The sequence below is a fragment of the Ixodes scapularis genome, unplaced genomic scaffold, assembly GCF_016920785.2.
Source record: "Ixodes scapularis isolate PalLabHiFi unplaced genomic scaffold, ASM1692078v2 PGA_scaffold7__128_contigs__length_106722199, whole genome shotgun sequence".
NCBI classification, from domain to species: domain Eukaryota; kingdom Metazoa; phylum Arthropoda; class Arachnida; order Ixodida; family Ixodidae; genus Ixodes; species Ixodes scapularis.
Genome location: NW_024609882.1, coordinates 52,913,850 through 52,933,541, shown reverse-complemented (window position 1 = coordinate 52,933,541; position 19,692 = coordinate 52,913,850). Strand labels below are relative to the sequence as shown.

The following is a 19,692-nucleotide window of genomic DNA, read 5'->3' as shown; positions in this document are numbered from 1 at the left end:
TCCGCCTGAGCCACACCGACCACCGCCGGACCACGGCATACCACCCGCAGATTAACGGGCTGACGGAGCGACTAAACAAGACCATCGTCGACATGATTTCGATGTACAGGTCCCGTCAAAGTAAAACGGAGCGCCGGATCGGCGACCGAACTGCATCGCCGCGCTATCTAGCAGCGCTGGCTGGAACTGATAGGCTACATCTGCGCATGCGAAAATGCCCTCCGCTAGGGCCTCCGTTTTCTTCTTCCCACCCACACGTTATCGGTGGTTCGAGCGGCGCAAAGCTCTTCCTAAAATCGACGCCTGATAGCGCAAGGAGCGGTGCTCATCAACACCACTCGCCCTTCTCTCCCACTTGCCTTTAGTGTTATCTCCCCGTATGAGCCCGAGCCGAGCACCTGCAATGTTTATCGGAACAGCGTTTGGCAGCTCAAGACGCCGATAATGCGAGGATCAAACAAGAAAGACGGAGGACACCGCGAACGGCACGCGCGCATGCGCAGACGGCACCTATCAGTTGCAGCCGGCGCTGCTAGATAGCGCGGCGATGCAGTTCGGTCATCGCTCCGGCGCTCCGTTTTACTTTGACGGGACCTGTACGTGGACGTGGAACACAAGACGTGGGATGAAGTGTTGCCCTACGTCACGTTTGCGTACAACACGGCGATTCAAGAAACTATACTTCGTTTCAGCTTCGGTCCGAGCGCGGACGATGTTATGAGCGGAAGGGCCAATCAAACAGAGTAAAAAGCGCAACGTCATGGCGTGTTCTCTGTGCCTGATAGGACTAGCTGGCGGAGGAGCACGCACAGAGAGACGGCGAATATCGGCTGGTCCTATCAACTGCAAAGAGCACGTCACGACGTTGTGCCTCTTTCGCTGTTTGATTGGCCCTACGGCTCATAACACCGGCCGCACTCGGACCGAAGCTGAAACGAAGTATAGCGGCATTACACCCTTTCAACTGGTGCACGGCAGAAAGGTGACGACGATGCTCGACGCCATGCTGTCCCACGACCCGACGAACGACGGCACTGACGACGCCCAGCTGGTCACCCAGCGAGCAGAAGAAGTACGACAGCTAGCCCGTCTTCGAATGAAGGACCACCAACGTATGGACGCTGGCCGGTACAACCTTCGCCGCCGCGACGTGGAGTTCCAGCCCGGAGACAGGGTATGGGTGTGGACGCCCATTCGCCGCCGCGGCCTCAGCAAGAAACTGTTAAAACACTACTTCGGACCCTAGAAGGTCATCCGCCGCCTTGGGGACTTGAACTACGAGGTGCTCCCCGACGGAACTCGCCCATCAGGACGCCGCCAGCCCCGACCCGAAGTCGTCCACGTAGTTCGACTCAAGCCGTTCTACGCGCGTTAGGATTGTGACACTGCATGTTTGTTTTGTTTCGCCGTAATTGTTTTAGCCATTTCCGTTTTCCTTTCGTTTTGCATCGGGGCGATGCACTTTTAAAAGGGGGATAATGCCGCCCGCAGAGCCGGGAAGGCAACGCTTGGTCAGGGTCTTCTAGAAGATTCCCGGTCATTCTCGCAGCAGACGTAACTTTCCCTCTGCTTTGTTATTCTTGAAAGTGCCAGTTCATCCTCGCCCCGAGCGCGCGACGCTCGAACCTTCTTGGCCGAACTTTCGAGATAGTGACGCACGGTAGATAAGCAGCTGCCCGCGACCTTGTCGAGTCAGTCCCAGTCTCGCTCGCGCTTTCTGTTTCGCCGCCAAGTCGCCGCCTGCTTTTCTGCTCCCTCAATGCTCTTCCGTTACTTATTTTGTTGGCACAAGGTCGCCCATTAAACCTTTATTTTCAGTTCAATTTTCGCCTTCTCGCCGCCTTAATTCGTGACAATATAATCGCGTACGTTTCCAGCGTGGTGATGTTTGGGGAGTTGTCAAAGGGTCCTTCCATGTGTGTGATGGGTGCTGTCTGCCAGGTGCATAGATTGCGCAGGCGAATGATCCAGTGTGGTAACGTGTTGCGTCCGTGTATATTGTTATACATATTTCGTCTCTGCGGTGTTTAGCAGCGTGTGCTTGACGTCGCCCTTCATGGAGGTGTCGCGTCATATTTTTGGGTATGTTGGGAAATGCGATGTTACGGGGGAGGGGAAGGCCTTGGCTGATTGATGTAAGCCAGATAGGGGTGATTCCTTATCTTTGGAGGATGTCGCGTCCCTGCACCGTATGGGAGAGGCGCGCTGTCTGCCTATCTCTGTGCTGTTGTGTCAGTTCGGCAAGGCTGCGAAAGAGGCCCGTGTCTACAAGCCGTTGGTTTGAGGTGTATATAAGGAGTCTGAGGGCCGCTTTGTATAGGGTGTTGACTGCGGATTCAAGTTTTCGGGTTTGTGTTTGCGTGAGGTTGAGGTATGGTGCAGTGTAGAGGAGCTTGCTTTGTACGAGTGCGGTGACGAGTTGCTTCGCCTGTTCTTCTCTGAGTCTGTGTTTTTTGTTGATTATGCGTCTTATTAGGCGCGTGAGATTTCGACAGTCTTTTTGCAACTGTAAAGTGTTTGGGTTAGCATTGTTGTTGTGGTGTATGGTAAATCCAAGTATTGTGCAGGATGTCACCTGCGGTATTAGCTTGCCTGATATGCTAATTTGCACTAGTTCGGTGGCGTTCTTTTGGTACTGCGTTCTATTCATGAGGAGTAATTCCGATTTTGCGGCCGAGAGTTGTGGCCCAGCTACATCTAAGTATGCTACTATGGTATTTACGCCTTCTTGAAGGCTAGTTTCGACTTCTCCCGGAGATCCGGTTTCGCACCAAAGGGTAATATCGTCGGTGTATAATGTGTGGTAGGGTTTGGGATTGTGGACAGCTGCCTGGATAGTGTACGTGGTTATGCAGAGATTAAATAGAGTGGGGGATATAATAGATCCCTGCGGTGTGCCTCGGGTTATGTCAACGGGTGAGGAGAGTGCACCTGAGGCTCTGAAGTGCGCTATCCGCCTTGCCTTGTAGGAAACTGCGTATGTAGTTGTACATGTTGGTGCCGCTGCCGGTGTCGAGAACTGATTCGAGTATGTGATCATGGGTAATGTGATCAAAAGCTTTTCTCACGCCAAGTGCGAGGAGTGCTTGTGTCTGTGCTGTCTTGGGTATTAGAAGTGTATTTTGTAGTGTTAGAAAGAGGTCCTGCGTGGATATGTACTTACGATACCCTGGTGAAGAAGGAACACCAGCGAAGCTGTACTATGGTGGGAATGAAGTAATGGCCGGCCGCAAGTCGGCAAGGCGGAGTGCAAAGACTGGAGAGGTTGTCGCCATCAATGCGCGACGGCGGCAACCAGACAACCGGGAAGCCGATTGTCTGGTTTCCGACGTCAATTATAGCAATACACCCAGCAAATCTCGAGCGAAGCAGGTCCTCATGATGATGGCGTCACTGTATATCCTGTTGATGGGGGCACGTGCAGTGTCGGCGACGGCATTGAGGTCCTGCTGAATCTGGCAGGAAAACCGCTGAAAATGCTGCTCGACACTGGTGCGACTCTATCATCTCGGAGAGACAATACAACGAGTCGCTGCGCGGTTCGCCACTAAAACTCACGACCCTGCGCCTCCGCTCGTACACGGACGATGCCATCCCTGTCCTCGGACAGGCACAAGTTCTGGTAACTTATCAAGACCAGGAGATGACACTACCACTGGTGGTCATCCAAGGAGATCGACCAGCGCTGCTGGGAAGGAACTGGTTGCGGCACATCCGCATCAACTGGTCAAACATTTTCTCAATCACCGAGACTGCAGCTCGGAACGGACTAGCCAGTCTGCTAGACAAGCACAAGGTGGTTTTCAGCGAATGGTAACGGCGGAGGGAATAAAGGTAGCGATTCACGTCCAGCCGGAATCTGCTCCTATCTTTTTCAAGCCTCGGCCGCTTTTATATGCACTACGAGAGGTTGTTGAGAAAGAGTTGGAAGGCCTCGAGAACAGAGGCACCATCACCAAGGTTGACAGAAGCCAGCGGGCGGCACCGATCGTGGTAGTTCCCAAGAAGGAAAAGTCCGTTCGTCTTTGTGGAGACTACAAGGTCACCGTGAACCGCTGCATTCGGCCGGAAACCTATCCACTACCGACTGCAGAAGACTTGTTTGCGACCTTTGCAGGGGCAAGTACTTCAGTAAAGTGGACTTGACCAGTGCCTACCAACAGTTGGAGCTGGAGCACAGCTCGAAGGTTTACACCACCATCACTACACACAAGGGTCTGTACCAGTATAATCGTCTACCGTTTGGAATCTCCACAGCTCCGTCAATTTTTCAACGGACCATGGACCAAATCCTGAAAGGATTGGAGCACGCAGTATGCTATCTCGACGACATCTTCATTACTTCAGGTACTCCTGAGGACCAGCTTCGGTTGTTGGACAAAGTTCTAACTCGACTAGCAGAAAAGGGAATTCGGGCCAACCTTCAAAAATGCGAGTTTCTCAAGAGTAGCTTGGAATACCTCGGCTACAGATTGACGCCCGACGATTACATCCAACGGAGAGTAAGGTTCAAGCCATCCAAAACGCTCCGCCACCCTCCAATGTGATGGAGTTGCGCTCGTTTTTAGGCCTATTGAACTACTATAGGCGATTCTTGGCAGGTCTTTCCACGACCTTAGACCCACTCCATGAGCTAGTAGAGAAAAATAGACGCTGGAAGTGGACAGCAGAATGCCAAGACGCCTTCAAAGACGCGAAAGAGCTTGCTGCGCAGCAACTGGCTTACTCATTACGACCCAAGCAAGCCGCTCTGCCTCGCCTGTGACGCATCTCCAAGCGGAGTGGGAGCAGTCACCTCACACATCAAGCCAAACGGGGAGGAAGTGCCAGTTGCCTGCGCCTTTAAAACACTTTCACCAAGCGAGCGTAACTACGCACAGATCGAGCGGGAAGCGCTTGGTATTGTATTTGGAGTGAAAAAGTTTCATAAGTACTTGTACGGCCGGAAATTCACACATATTACAGACCACAAGCCTCTGACCGCGATCTTCAATGCGCACAATGCAATCCCAAGCTTAGCTGCTCTTCGAATGCAGCGTTGGGCATTTACAGTCCTTTCCTATAACTATGATATCGTCTACAGGAAGTCCCAGGACCACGGCAATGCGGATGCGCTTTCGCGGTTGCCTTGTGATTCTGGTTCGTATCACCCCGATGAAGACACCTCCGCACTGCAAGTCTCCAACGTGGAGCTGCTCCCCGTCACAAGCGACCACATCGCAGTGGAAACTCGGAGGGACCCAACGTTACCAAGGGTGCTGGACTTTACCTTGAACGGTTGGCCCAACTCCGTCCAAGACAAGGTGCTCCGGCCTTACTTTAACAAGAGGGACCAGCTATCCGCAGACCAAGGATGTCGTCTGTGGGGGTGCCGAGTCATCATACCACCATCAATCAGAACGCGACTGCTGCATGAACTCCACGAGGTCCACCCAGGCGCAAGTCACATGAAGGCCAAGGCTCGGAACCATCTTTGGTGGCCAGCGTTAGATAAAGATATAGAAGAGTTCATCAAAAAGTGCTACGCTTGCGCGTCCATGCAAAACTATCCGGCGGCAGCACGGCTACACCCATGGTCGTGGGCAAGAACCCCGTGGGAGAGAATTCATGTCGACTATGCTGAACTGAACAAGCAGCACTATCTCGTAGTCATGGACAGCTTCTCGAAGTGGATAGAAGTTCTACCGACAGGGACGACAACGGCAGCTCGCACCATTGACATGCTGAGGAACCTCTTCGCGTCCTATGGAGTTCCCTCTGAGCTTGTGTCGGATAATGGACCACAGTTCGTCTCAGGGGATTTCAACAACTTCTTGCGAATGAGCGGGGTGAAGCACATTCGCACACCGCTATATCAGCCGGCATCGAATGGAGCTGCTGAGCGAGCAGTTAAGACATTCAAGCGAGCTTGGATGAAAGACTCGTCCATAGGAAACGCACAAGGAGAAACAAAAAACCAAAGGCTGGCCAGATTTCTCCTGAGCTACCGCAGTACTCCGCATACTATAACAAAGAGGACACCGGCTGAGCTATTCCTCAAGCGGACACTTCGAACCCGTCTTGATTTGATAAAGCCAAGTACGGAGCGGACCGTCGTCAAGCATCAACGCCAGCAGCATTTGGCGCACGACAAATCGCGAAGACCACTTCGTAGCTTTGATGCGGGTCACCGGGTCCTCGTGCGAGACGTGAGAGGCCCCCAGCACTCGTGGTCACCAGGCATTATTGTTTCCCGACGAGGACCACTCTGGTATCTGGTGGACGTTTGAGGACGCACAATCTCCGTTCACTTGGACCATATTTTACGACTAGATTCACAACCACCAAGTCGTGAAGTATCAGGCCCACAGCCATGGATCCTCTTGGGTCCAACTGCTAGTCCTGGAGCATCTACGTTAGCAGATGGAGATTTTCCTCGTCCAGCAGCAACCGCCCCACCTCCAGTGGTGCAGACAGGGTCGGCCGGCGACACCTCCTTAACGCCGGCTGAACTTTCAACTGGGTACCCGCAACGCGTTCGGCGTCCCCCAGACAGACTTGGAGCGCTGCCTGACCGACCGGCTGCTGGAGTGCCCCTGGAACTTAACAAGTAAACCTGGAGGAATGTGGTAACTCGGGCAATGGAGGAAGAAGACGTGCACGAGCGGACGGGCGAGCTCGAGCAATCAGGAACCGGCCACCATCGGGCAAGCATCGTCTAGCACAGCCTAGCCTGTACAAATATGTAAATAAACCGCGATTTACTATAACTGACATGATGGGAAACTGGCCCTTAATAGCTCCGCTGTAAAAATAAGCGTATGTGTGTGTGCGTGAGTGTGTGTGTGGGGGGGTAGTTTTAAAAACATACTCTGTTGTAAAGAGGTTCCTCTTTCCCTCATCTTTGGCGGACACCAAAAAGCGTGGGCCCGCAAACTACTTCGTTTGCTAAAACACTCTTGCCAAAAACCACGTTTTTGTCGTGCCGGACGCTTGCGCAGTTCCTTGCGAAGATGCACTAAGAATAATAATACGTGCCTTTCAAATCCTTGGATTTCATCGGGCTTGAACATCCTGCAGCGTGCATTTCGCACCATCGAATTTGATTTTCTCAACAAGAAGTCAAGATGACCACCACCATATAGTATGATGACGTCACGCGCATGCCATGTCAAACAGTTCAGCTTTCTGGTGAAATGTGATGTTCGCAACGCTAGCAATAGATTTCCCAATTGTAAAGTTTTGCAGTATTTATAGTGGTCTCGCGATGATATACGGCAGCCTAGAAAAATGTTAGAGCGCATGATTTTTGAAGCACAGTGTTGTAAAGCGAGGGCCCAAAACAAGTGCAGGTAAAACCAAATATAACATTAGCCTCGCGAGGTAGTATTTTGCGAAGTTTCGAGCTCATGCAAGCTGATGAAATGTGATTTATATTAAGATGTTATGAATCTTCATCTGTCCTTCGCTCTATTCGTGTAAAATTATTAATTTCATTGCGTGCATATTTACGTATCTCTTTATGCAGTAAGGCGTTCTGTAAGAGATTATTTAGAAAAATACCATTAATTATCTCTTTTTTTAACGTTTTGAGTATTTGCCTTCAGATCTGTCATGTGCACACAAGGTCCTTCTTGGCGTACTTTGAACCCGATGTTCCACACTGCCAATCAGCGAACAGAAAACACTTTTACTCAGACTGAACAGCTCGCGTGGTTTCGAGTATCTCCTTTCGTGTCGGTCTCAAGCGGTTATGTGAACTTTCTAACGTAATATTTATTGATCATTATAAAAATATATTTAATTGCTAACTGAATATATGACAACCTAAATAAAGTCCGACCACTCAAAAGCTATGCCCCCCAAAATTATTTGAAAGGTGTTCTGCCAATCTTTTCCGGCGTTAGTATCCTCGAGAGGCACGTTGTAAGTTATTTGGGACAGCCTTACACACATTTTTTATTTTGAAGCTAATTTAAACAACAATGTGTTCCTCACACATATAACTTCTTAAACATATAGAAGCTTGTCCGGACGGACATACGGACATGGTTAGCCCCTAAGGAGCTTCGCCCCTAAAACATTATTTAGGAGTGCACCGGCATTAGCTAGAAAGTACCGTTAAATTTCAAATAACAAAAAAAAAACACATTTGTACGCTGGGAAAGTAATGTCAGCTACAGCTGTTTATTCTAGATGTTTGTTTGGTTAGCTTTGTGCTTTCTTAACGATATTTTGTGTCGATTACGCGTGCAAAGTATATGGCTTGCGCAAAGCGATAATCCTGAAATGAGATGATCTCGTCTCACATCCGTTTAACGTACCTGAATCGAGTTTGTTCCAGTAATAAAAATGGAATTTTAGCACTTGACATGATAAAAGAAAACACACGGTGGCAGTTAAGCATTTTTAAAGCAAAAAAAAAAATAAAACGAGAACATTTGACACAGGATGGCTTGGCCAGAGACAAGAGTGTGCGCGAGCGAAAAGAATGGGAGGGGCGATGGCGGAAAGAGGCGCGGTGTTTTCGTGGCGCCTCCCGTTTATATATAGGCTTCCGCCAGGGCATGACGCTATTCTGTGGAAGAAACCAAGAGGTCACTGGGAAGAATCTATGGCTATTAAATGTATATATTTTTCTAAGAACGGTTCTGGGTAAAACTAAAGTAAATATATTCGTGTTTCTAAGAAAGGACTCGGCCTCAAAAGAATATAACGTTTTTTGCTTTGTTTTTTTCGCGCAGACTCACAGTATTTGAGGCTGTTTTTTCTTTGCGTCTTTGTTCACTGTAAAGGAGCGGACTGATATTTCGGCAGTTGGAGGCTTGATAGCCGCGCTTTTAACATGGCTGGCGGCAAAATTGCAGCGGTTTTTTTCTGATTCATGTTTTGTTGCCTGTATATTTTCTCGAGGCCATTGGGAAAGCAATTTTTGTAGCGTCAACTTCATTTTTGTTGAGGATGCACGAAGAATACGACTGAAATATTTGTTTTATTTTACACTGAAGTTTTACGATGCCACCTTCTCAGACTGGATTCAATCGACTGAATTTCTTAAGTTCACAATTAATGTACATTACATGACCGAAATGCATGCATTTCTCGCGCACAGATACATATTTACTAACACTTTTAACTGCAGTTTATATACTGCAGATTCTGCGCCTCACGATATCTGCTGCATTTAGCATCTTAATTGTAAATCGTCAGCGTCTACAGCCCTAAAGCATTATAATTAAGACGTCGCTTTACAGACATCAATTCATAGGCCACGTTCAATCAAGGGAAGTTAATACCGAGCACAATGAGTAGTTGTTGGATACCTGATAATTTACACGATTAAAATGTATAATATGTGCTAGGAGTTCTCTACAGTTTTAATTATTTATTATTCATTTTGGTAAACTCCAAGTCGAGCAAAAATAATGCAAACCTCTAGAAGCTTGCGCTACTTTGTACAGGAAAAAAAAAGTACAATACTCTTACTACAAATAATCTGATTATATATTACTTTGTATGATATAGGTTTTACTTTATATAATTTAATATTATTACAGTGTTAATGGGTGCTCAAAAAGGGGTACTTGGAGAACCAATCACCGGCTGCGTGCCTCATTTTAATGGCGATAATTGAGTTTAAAATTATTTAGTGAAACTATATTATTGGAATATTTAATGGGTCACCAACTCGGCTATGATCAAAAGTATACATTAGCCTATCATATTTACAGGCCTTATAACATGCCAGTTTTCTTTCAGGTATATTACCGACTGGGTGAATCAAGCTGCTTAATATCATGCTCGGGCGGCACTTATCCAATCGAGTTGCCCGATCGTGCATGTGATAGAATATTGAAGCCGGTAAGAAACTACACAACAAAATATTGTTTCCATCTTGCACCATCGGATACTTCGGCGCGCAATGAATAATGCCTCCATTATTGGATACCCTGCACCCTGTTCTCCTCTAGGCTGAGAGCGCGGTGGAAGCTACGTGGTCGTTGGACCAGTCCTACGTTAACCTTCCGCCATGTGACCTCACTCCCTTCCTTATTTACATTGAGAGAGAGGGGACAGGTTATGAAAAGGGAGACGCTTGATCGACTTGGCGAGCACGGGTTCTTTCTTACAGACATCGTATGGGTGAACGGAGTATGAAGGACTTAATTTTCGCTTGAATTTTAAAGTTGCAGCGAGTCTCTCATATTTCATAAATGTCACTAACGTATTTGAAACAGATTATCAACATTTTTAAAACAATGGTGAGGTACAAAGTTGCGATGAGCATAAGTATAAATTTACAAGATTATGCATTGAAAGACAGCACGGGATTGTAAGTTGGTTTGACAGATTTTATACTTGAAATTAAACAACTGAGAAGCAGCGACAAATGCCTACATCGAGATTTTAATATTTATTTATTTATTTATGCATACCCTCAATGCCTAGGGGCCGTTATAGAGGTGAGTGGGTCAGTACAAGTGGTTTTGAAGGGCTAGTCGGAATCGCTTGGAGTCGGGTATGGTAACTATGGCGTCCGGGATGTCATTCCAGTCCACAACTGCTTCAGGGATGAGGGGATGCCGGTGCGCTTGACTTGACGACTTGGAACGGGCGATCTCGTATGAATGGTCCAGTCTTGATGATATGTAGGTGGGCGGGTTTAGAAGAGACATTTTCAAGAAAGGTGTCTAAAAGACTTAATGAAGAACAGAAAGAGCTTAATGAAGAACAGAAAAACGGCGGCGGGAGGAATGTAGAGAAAGGTTAACACGAGACTTTATTGATGATACACTTGAGGTATGAGTATAGTCATTGAAAATAAAGCGAGCAGCACGGTTCTGAACGAATTCAATGGAGTCTGTTAAATTTTTCTTATGAGGATGCCAGATGGAGGACGCACATTCTTATTTAGGCCGAACGATAGTGGTGTACAAAATGCGTTTTAGGTTTTCAGGTGAGGATCTAAAGTTTCGCCGAATATATCCTAGAGAGCGGTTTGCAGAGGATATAATTGTTTCAATATGAGCATTCCATGATAGGTATGGTGTGAGATGAAAGCCTAAGTATTTGTTTGGGTTAGTATAATCAATGGGGACAGAGTTCAAAAGAAGTACAGGATAGGTAATTGACAATGAACGAGAAAAGCACATGCATTGACATTTGTTAGGATTGAAGGACATGCGCCCCGTGCTACAACATTCTGAAATTTTAGAGATGTCGTCCTGAAGCGTCACAATATCATCAGTAGAGGTTATCTTGCGGTATATTACACAGTCATCGGCAAAAAGCCGCGTAGTGGAAGAGATGTTGAGAGGAAGGTCATTAATACATATTAGGGAGAGTAATGGGCCGAGTACTGTCTTCTGGGGGACACCAGAATAAACAGAGCACTGGGAGGGTTTGATATAGTTAGCATAAACGAACTGGCGACGTTGAAGAAGGAATTATTCGATCTATTTTAGTATATTAGGGTCAATTTCTAGCATATAAAGTTTCAGCAGAAGGAGTTTTGTGTGGAACTTTGTCAAGAGCTTTGGCGAAATCCAGAAATACAACACTAGTGGGGTAGCCCGAGTCAAGGTTCAGGTGAAGGTCATTAGTATGAAATAGGAGCTCTGTTTCACAAGAGCAGTAGCGGCGGAAACCGTGTTGCGCCTTGCTACAAAAGGGGTTGTTTTTGAGGAAATCAAACAGATGCGTGAAAATGATGTTCTCTAGGATCTTAGATGGAATGCAAGAAAAAGATATAGGCCTCTAGTTGAGGGGAGATGACTTACTGCCGCTTTTGTAGACTGGAATCACCTTGCCGAATTTCCAGTCCTCAGGCACCGCCCCCGACTCCAAAGACTGCTGAAATATTTTGGTCAGAAATAAACTGCAAGACAGGCTAGTGTTACGTAATATTTTAGTGTTTATATTGTCAACGCCAGAGGACAACGAGACTTTTAATGAGTTAGTAATTTGAGATACATCATTAAATTCTACAAAAACAGGGTTCATTGGGAAATATTAAGCAGGAACGTGACCAGGTAAACAGTATGTAGAAATAGGTGTAAACACATTGTAGAAAAAAAACATCATTAAATATGGCTGCACACAGATCATCCGGCACATCACCCAAGTCGCTAAAAACCTCTGGTAAAGCGTGGTCTTTTGAATTAACAATACTCCAGAAACGAGGAGGGTTGTTAAGTAATAGAGAAGGGAGCGTCTGCTGAGAGTACACGCTTTTGCGCTCTGGTAGTTTCATTTTGTAGTCATGTTCACTATATTTTATATTTGGACCATGCCTCAGGAGTGTCAGAACGTTTAGTAGCACCGAAAAGCCTTTTCTCTTTGTTACAAAGAGACCTAAGCTGTCGATAAAAGCATGATTTCATCGAAGAAGGCCTGAGATATTTTAATGGAATGTTAATGTTAACAAGTTCATCTAACCTGTTTTTAAACTAGTTCCAATTCTCGTCAACATCTCGTAAATAAAAATTAACTCAGAAGAAAGAGAAATTGACCCACTACGCTCGGTTTATTTTTTCGTAATGTCCTTTTTCGTATTTTCCTATTTTCATATTTTCTTTTCTGAACGAACAATCTCTGTAGTTTCAACTTTTACGTAAAAATGAATTGATCGGTGGTCACTGATGCCGTCCAAGAATACCACAAGCGTTGGAAATAATTCAGGGTGGGAAGTAAGAACAAGACCTAAAATGTTTGAACAGGAAGGAGAGACTGGCGTAGGGAAGGAAACTATCCGAAAAATATTGAGATCTAAAACGACGTCAACAGATTGCTGAGAAACACTGTAGTTTTTAGAGCAAACAGGAGTTGGGTCGTTCCAATTAATACACGGAAAGTTAAAATCGCCAAATAACAGTATGGGATAAGTTGGACATTCTGTTAAAAGTAATGAAAGTTCATTGTGAAGAAGGCTTAAGAACGAGTGTGACGCGTCAGGAGGACGGTAACAAACACCAACCAAGACCGACCTAAAACTGCATTGCAAGCAGACCCAAACTATTTCAAGCTGTGAATGATTAGGAATAACTCTGCTAGGTATCTTGTCATCTACGGCTATAAGAACGCCACGACCGCGCCGTTGCTGCCCATCGAAACGATAGATAATGAAGTTTTGGCGATCAGGCAGTATTCCGCTATCAGTGACAGTGACTTGAGGAGTTCACCACGTCTCGGTCAGTATGATTTTTTGTTTTGGCGCTGCAAGACGAGATAATAATACTTACCTTACCACGTTTAAATAAAACGCTTCGAGCATTGACATATAAAAAGCTGATGCCCTCATACGAGCCTAATCTGCTGTTTCGAACACTCCCCGCCTCGCTCTATCGCTGAGCTTCATTTACTAACTTAGAATGTTGGTCATACACATACGTCTTCGAACCGATCAGAAGTTTATCGAAGCGTAGTTTAAATGAGGAAGTATGTCGTTTGGCATATGCGAGCAACATCTTCCTTGTGGTGCCAACAGTCAGTGAATAATCCTCACATAATGAAAAGGGTGTACATTTCAGTTTCGAGGCGAAAAAAATTAGCAGGTTTTTTTTATTTTAAAAGACAAGTTTTCACAATGATAGGCCTTGTTTTCCCTTGACGGAAAGCACCAAGGCGGAGGGCACGCTCGACATGTGAGCTATCAACCGCGACGCCCAAGTTGCCCTCCGCAAGGTGAAGCACTTTCTGCTTAAAAATTTGTTGAGACTCGCTAGGAGCATCAGAAATACCGTAGAACAAGAAGCTTGAACGACTCGAACGGTTCTTTAAGTCGTCTATGCGAGCCAGCAAGGTTGATGTTGCAGCATTCTGCTCAGACGTCACAACTTGTAGTTTATTAATGTCATGCTTAACTTCAGCAATGTTAGAGACATCCTTTTCAATTGAAGTAACACGATTAGAAAGAGAAGACAAAGCGTATATCTTTGTTGTTTCTCTAAGATCTGTTTTACGTCAACCTTGATGTTTTTCTGTCCAGCTTCAAGTATAGTTGATTTGGATTCAATGGTTTACAACATAACGAACATGTCATTTAACCTACTTTATTCAGAGGCAGACAGGGGTCCCGGATTTGTTTCCACATCACCACACTGCGGCAGCAATGCCTTAAGCATACAAAAACAATTAGTGACAGATACAATAAGCACTCCGGGGCATGGGAGCAGAAGAAGGCATACGTTGCTAGTTCGCTTAGTATATAGGGAGAAACGTTAACAGACCTGTTCGAAAACGAGCGTGTCCTGGTTAAGCGCCAGCATTACGCTTGCGCTCCTATGCCCACTGCTTGCGCTCCCATGACATATGATTGTTGTTTTGTTTTTTTCCTGTAGGAAAGTTGGCAAGGGTACGTTCAGGTGTTCCATCATCTCCCACCGAAGGAATTTGAGGTTTGTATACTACTAAATTTTTCATTATGACTCGTGCAATATGCTTGATTTTGCTGCGTTGCTCTATCACACAAAACTTGCCTTCCAAAAAGGTATCGGCACATCGGTAGTTCAACCTTGCGTTACAGCGCAATTATCTACACACAAATTTCGAACCAAAGCAAACTTTTCATCTAGGCCACGTCAAACTATTAGGTGCTAGAGAAAATTAGTCATCATGTGGAAGTCCTTATTTTCAACTCCTTTTGTAACCCGTTCCGCCCATTGGAAAGCACGGCGAAAGAGCCCATGCACGCTCCTGATCTCGCCACTCCACCGTCTCCGTCGGCAAGACAGATTCCGTCTGCTCTGGTCAGCGTCATCATTGTAATGAAGCGTCTTCTTTATGAACGAATACGTCAAAACAGACTCTGAAGCTGTCAGTGAAAGATGCTATCCTTTGGGTGCCACTGCTAGGGTTAACGCGGCAAAGCTAACAAAAATCGAATGATCTCTTGTGAAAGAAGGCATTGAGAGCTAAAAACGGTCGCTTGCGAAACCTTGGTAGTTAAATCGAGGCTTGAAATATGTGTGGGTGGCCAACTATATTCAAATTTTAGTATGATAACTTGAGCAAAACGAGGGGTGACTGCGCGCAATGCAGTCTGTTTGCGAGTCTGGCTTGAGGTCCATGCCAGCTTTGCCGAGTGAGTAGCAAACGGCACTCGGAAGATGGCGTGGCTGGAGCTGGCTTCAAATCATGCGTTCGTGTGTGTGTCTTTTACATATTATGATCATAGCAGACAAACTTCATTGTGCGGAAAGAAACTCTGATGCGTCATATTTAAAAGTGTAGTCGGATTTGTTTCGTTTTGCTTTTAAATGGCTAAAGCACGAGTAAAAATAATTAAAAATAAGGAACGCAGACGGCTTATTATCTTCAACGCCTAATATTTCGACGAGCCTTACAGGAATTAGATCTTTTTTGGCTATCCGACAGCTCTACTACTTGCACAAGGTGCCAAAGTATCAACCTGCCAAGGTGTTATTTAGAACATTATTTTGCATTCGAATCGTAAAAAGAGATGTGAGTGGGCGGTCAAAATGGGCCCATTTCTGTAAATATCGTGTATTAGTTCTTTAAGACGTTTTCTCTTAAATATTAGTTTTACCGAAACTTTGAAGACTACATCGATCAAACCATACATTTAAACCGCGTCCTTCAAACACCATTGCATATTCCTCAGTGTTGTCAGGTGGGATTCGCGCTTCTCTTTTGAACACTGAAGGACGAAGCGCTCCAAAGTTCTGGTCTCCACCTTCGGCTCGACCTACAAGAGCCCCACCTTGTCTGTTGTTTGGGGACTGACGGAGGTCGTCCAAGATGTTCAGTCTGTACATTGTTTTGTTCGGTGTCTTTCGGTCATTATCTGTTCGCTAACTACCTCGTGTTGAAAGCAAACAGTTCACAGAATCTCCGTTACTAATAACGGTGTTTCTTCTGTACAACGCCTTCGCGTTCTGGGGGCTTGTTTTTCTTTGTTCTAACTTTTTAAAGTACTGGATGGAATTCGCAATAATCAAAATAAATATTGTTTTACTAAATTCAGAATTTTTTTTTATTTGTCGGCTTGTTACTGCTACATTTGACTACATGTATTTCGACGTCTTCGCCTGTAAATAAAAATATAGAGGCAATAATAATTCACAGAAAGAAAGCCCAACGAATCCAGCGTAATTTATTGCATCATTTGAAAAGTCGTAGTTTTTTGGGCACCTTCCGAATGCGATATAAATGCATAGCGTGTTAGGTCCTCTTCGGGTTCTTCTTTTGACGGCTAAGTAAGGAATTAAAGGAATGACACATTAAGGATGTTTAATTTATTCAATACTCTTTGCTCCTTTATACACGTTGTTACGCTTTATGCCGAATGATGGGTACATCAAATAATGCATGCTAAAACACAGAAATGTTAGAACACGCACACAATGCAACAATAAAACAAATATTTACTATTGAACAAAACTCAGTATTTTGTTCTCATTAAAACAGCATCTTCCGTAATTGAAACTAACTCTTATGCAAGTAAATTCCGCTCCATTGGTCAGAAAAATGAAATTAAAATAAATAAAATTAGTATGATCGTTGAGTTATCCTACGCTTTGTTTAGTGAACGAGTATTGAAGATACGTGTTGCGATTCTCGAATGCTCAGTTTATATTGAGTGCCTCTTCCTTCATATAGTATTTAATAAAAAACGTTTCATGCTAAATCATTCTTCGTTGTGTAAGGTGCTTCATTGTCTAAGATGTTTAACACGCTTTAACTAATTTTTTATAACAGGCCAACTGAGTAATCTCATATAGCACAAACATATTCTACCAGATAAAAGAAAAAAGCAATTAATCTCTGCTTTATGTGTGATCGTTTTATTCTTAATTTTTCTACAATAAATTTAGACACCTTGCTAAGCTTGGGGACCACATTGCTTACGTTATAACTTTATTTTATACAGGAAAAAAGGGAACCTCCACGTATATGTTTTCTCTACATGATCAAGTTAAATAATTTAGTCTTATGTACTGTCGTGGAAATTACAAAATTATATTTAAAGAAATGTGGTGTAAGCACCAGGCAGGAGCCGGTCGATCCAAAGAGTTATATATGGGTGTTGTCCAGAAAGGAAATGATACTTCTGAGTGTATAGCTCGCGCGTGTCGTTTTTCTCTTTTTCTATTCTTGAGATCGGACGCGCCTAGCTGTGCTCCCAGTCCCTGCGTATATTCTCCCAGTAAAGAGGAGGTAGGACGAACGATCAAATCACACAAACATCCTGGTACCAACGAAGTTGGCTTTTCCGTGCCGTCTGGTCGATGTCGAGGTACGCTATTTCTTGCACACGTGCTTGCCGTGTGCAATATGTGCCGGTTTTAGCCTTTCCAATGCGACGGTGCCATTCTTGCCAAAGAATGGCACCGTCGCGTTTCGCTTTTTTTTCGATTACTGGAAAAGGTTCAATGTAATGTGGGCGCAGGGGTCTCGTTTGCGCCTGTCGCACAAAAACATAAAGTGGCTTCTTGGAGGTTTTGGATTATGTAGTAAGATTTCAAAGTTACTTGACGTGTAAGAACTGATGAGAATTCTATAAAATTTCGCTTGAGTTCCTCTAGATTTTCCAACTGTATTTGTTAAGTCAGTTTTATTTAAAGTGATTTTGATGGCAAGCGAAGTTTGGCGCTGTGCAGAAGTTCGGCGGTAGAGCATCTGATGACCATCCTTAAGCTGTTCGGATTGTGAGAAGCACAAGGCGAAGATGACGAAACAAAATCGAGGGCCCAAAATGAGCTGCAAGGGTTGATATAAAATGTTGATGAAATCATTCGACCATCCCGTTCGACTGTGGGTGGTAGGCAGTCGTTTCCAAGCGGTGGGTTCCCAGCAATCAAGTAAGCTCGGCGAAAAGTGTCTATTTGAGTTGTCTGTTCGAATTGGGTATTCAAATTCTGGACACCTTTCGGTGGCAATCCCTACGGTGGTAGCCAAAATGGGACACCCATGTAATGACAAACGCCTCAATTTTGGTGGCGGTGGTGCTAGCGGAGGGTGGATTTCACTCAGGCTATCGTGTAAGTCATAGGACGCACGTTAGGATGCGGCGCTATCCCTGAGAAATCCGTAGGGCTACGGCGAGGTTCATATGTATCTTGTTGAAATGGCGGTCGGGCTGGAGGAATTGTCGACTTGGTGGCACCGGATGCCGCTGGAATTTCGTGCACTGGCATGTGGTGCACGAACGCACCCAGTCAAGAACTTCGAATTTTATCGGAGCCACATATCGTGGTCGTAAAGGAGCTTCTGGGATGCTCGTACACCTAAGGCGTTGACCAATGTATCGCTTCGACGAAATGCCGTCGCAACTCACGTAGTACACAAGGTCTAGGCGTTCCCGTTCCAGGTCGAAAGCCACGATAATGCTTTCTGGAAAGCTTACATCCCGCAGGTATAGTGGCGGGGATAAATTGCGTAGGGCATGCAATCCTTGGTCGGTGGTCCGTAAAAGGTCCAGCTATTCCAAGTTTACAACAGAAGAAGGGAAAGTGTCGACGGCGGAAATCTCGCTGAGAACATCAGCTCGGACGTTGTCAACTCTTTTAACGTGACGAATCTTCGTTGTCAATACCGCCAGGAAGGTTTGTTGGTGAATCTAACGCGCTGCACGATGAGACCCGGGATTGCAGATGGCCTAAGTTAGAGGATTGTGGTCAGTCCATATGGTAAATGGCCGTCCCTCGATAAAATCTCGAAAGTGCCGTACAGTCAAATGGGCAGCGAATAGCTCACCCCTGACAACGGTGTAGCGCTTTTGGACTGGCTTGAGCTTCTTTGAAAATAAACAAATCGAGCACCACTCTTCGTCGACTTTTTGTTGTAGCACCGCTCCTATGGCTGTGGCAGATGAGTCGATCATCAGCGATGTTGGGTCGCCATGCTTAGGATGTACTAGCATTTTGCTGCTTCGGCAAGTGAGTTCTTCGCCTCGCCAAACGCGCCTTCTGGATCTTCCTTCTAAAGAAGAGACTACGTTCGTCGCTCTTGTTTTGCTAGAAGCTCAAGACGCTCGAGCAGTTTTGCGCAGTTCAAAACCAAGGGTCGGTAAATTTTTCCAACCTGAGAAACTGACGAAGCTGTGTGGTCGAAGCCGGTCTCAGAAACGTTTTGGTGACTTGTACAATTGAAGGCAACGGACGAATGCCCAAAAGGTCATGCGAGGGACCAAGAAATTCCAATTCTAGAACTTCGAACGGACACTTCGCGGCGCTGATGACAATACCGTGGCTAAGCAATCGTTCGAAAAGAAGGTCTGAGTGGGTCATGTGCTCTTCAGGAGACTTGCTGCATATGGGCGAATCGTCCAGATATGCGAAGACGAAAGGTAAGTCTTGCGTGACAGCGGCGATGAACCATTGAAATAACTGAGCTGCATTTGTGAGGACAAAGGACATACGGAAAAAATTCAAAGATTCTAAACGGTGTTGTGATCTCTGTATCCTGAATGTATTCTTCGGCCACGTGGATTTGGTAGAACATGTGTGTCAGATCAATTTTTGAGACGATCTTCCCGTCTCGCTGGTTTACCGTGAAATCGTGAATGTTGAGTAGGGGGCACATTTCCGGTAGAATGCTTTTATTTAGGGCACCATAATAGCCACATAGCCCCCAGCCTTGCTTTTTCTTTAGCACCATATGTAATAAAGACGCCCAGGTGCTAGGTGAGGGTCTGATGATGCCAATATCTAAAATACTTTCGAACCCTTAGCGAGTATAGCGGAGTTTCTT

General features: G+C 45.5%; 1 protein-coding gene across 1 annotated transcript in view; it reads left to right on the top strand.

The window, feature by feature from the left end:
• LOC120846097 overlaps positions 1-19,692 on the top strand; it is a 71,452-nt gene that overhangs the window by 38,015 nt on the left and 13,745 nt on the right. The window contains exons 3-4 of the mRNA XM_040217769.1: positions 9,739-9,840; positions 14,319-14,375. Of these exons, the coding sequence (XP_040073703.1) occupies positions 9,739-9,840; positions 14,319-14,375 (159 nt within the window). The remainder of the gene's footprint in view (positions 1-9,738; positions 9,841-14,318; positions 14,376-19,692) is intronic.